The sequence below is a fragment of the Dipodomys ordii genome, unplaced genomic scaffold (genome assembly GCF_000151885.1).
Source record: "Dipodomys ordii isolate 6190 unplaced genomic scaffold, Dord_2.0 Scaffold23, whole genome shotgun sequence".
NCBI lineage: Eukaryota > Metazoa > Chordata > Mammalia > Rodentia > Heteromyidae > Dipodomys > Dipodomys ordii.
Window position 1 is genome coordinate 4,874,525 of NW_012267239.1, and position 1,372 is coordinate 4,875,896.

The window sequence follows — 1,372 nt, forward strand, 5'->3', positions numbered from 1 at the left end:
TGTCTCGGCTCGCCCGCCGCTCGCCGCCCTCCCCGCAAACCCACCCGCGGCTGTGCCAACCGCCCGGGGCATGGGCCCCCCAGCACGGCTCCTGTAGGCCCCGGGGCCTCGGAAGATGTGAGAGGCCCGCCCGGGGCAGACCCAGAGCTTCGGGAGAGGAGCTGCGCGCCCCCCCTCCCCAGCCTCTCCGCGCCCGGGCCGTGCGCGCTGCGCCCCCGCCGTGCCCAGCGTCCTCGAACCGCCGGGTCCCGGGCTGGAAGGAGTCTCAGCCGGCCGGAGGCGCGCCGTGGAGAGCAGGCTGCTGCCATGTCCTACTGAGCCCCCGTGCCCCCTTGCCAAGTATGTTTGGGCTGGACCAGTTCGAACCCCAGATCAACAGCAGGAACGCTGGCCAGGGCGAGAGGAACTTTAACGAGACCGGACTGAGCATGAACGCCCACTTTAAGGCCCCCGCCTTCCACACCGGGGCCCCCCCTGGCCCCGTGGACCCTGCCATGGGCACGCTGGGCGAGCCCCCGCTCTTGGGCATGAACATGGAGCCCTACGGCTTCCCCGCGCGCGGCCACTCGGAGCTGCACGCCGGGGGCTTGCAGGCGCAGCCCGTGCACGGCTTCTTTGGCGGCCAGCAGCCCCACCACGGCCACCCGGGAGGCCACCACCCCCACCAGCATCACCCACACTTCGGAGGCAACTTCGGCGGCCCGGATCCGGGGGCCTCGTGTCTGCACGGGGGGCGCCTGCTGGGCTACGGGGGCGCAGCCGGCGGCCTGGGCAGCCAGCCGCCCTTCGCGGAGGGTTACGAGCACATGACGGAGAGCCAGGGCCCGGAGAGCTTCGGCCCGCAGCGACCCGGAAACCTCCCGGACTTCCACAGTTCGGGCGCCTCGGGCCACGCCGTGCCCGCCCCGTGCCTGCCGCTGGACCAGAGCCCGAACCGGGCCGCCTCGTTCCACGGCCTGCCGGCCTCCAGCGCCGCCGATTCCCACAGCCTCGAGCCGCGGAGGGTCACGAACCAAGGAGCCGTCGACTCGCTGGAATACAATTACCCGGGCGAGGCGTCCTCGGGACATTTTGACATGTTTTCCCCCTCCGATTCCGAGGGGCAGCTGCCTCATTACGCAGCGGGTCGCCAGGTCCCGGGGGCCGCCTTCCCGGGTGCCCCGGCCATGCCCAGAGCCGGGGGCATGGTGGACTTGTCCAAAATGCACGCCCAGCCACCGCAGCAGCCGCCGGCGCAGCAGCAGCAGCAACAGCAGCAGCAGCAGCAGCAGCAGCACGGCGTGTTCTTCGAGAGGTTTGGAGGGACCCGAAAGATGCCGGTGAACCTGGAGCCGGGGGTGGGCTCCAGGCACCCGCTGATGCAGCCGCCCCA

General features: G+C 71.9%; 1 protein-coding gene across 1 annotated transcript in view; it reads left to right on the forward strand.

Moving 5' to 3' along the window:
- Positions 1-341: 341 nt before the first annotated feature.
- The window catches only part of Mn1 (meningioma (disrupted in balanced translocation) 1), a 49,234-nt gene continuing 48,203 nt past the window's right edge, over positions 342-1,372 (forward strand). The window contains exon 1 of the mRNA XM_013014274.1: positions 342-1,366. Coding sequence (XP_012869728.1) covers positions 342-1,366 — 1,025 coding nt within the window. The remainder of the gene's footprint in view (positions 1,367-1,372) is intronic.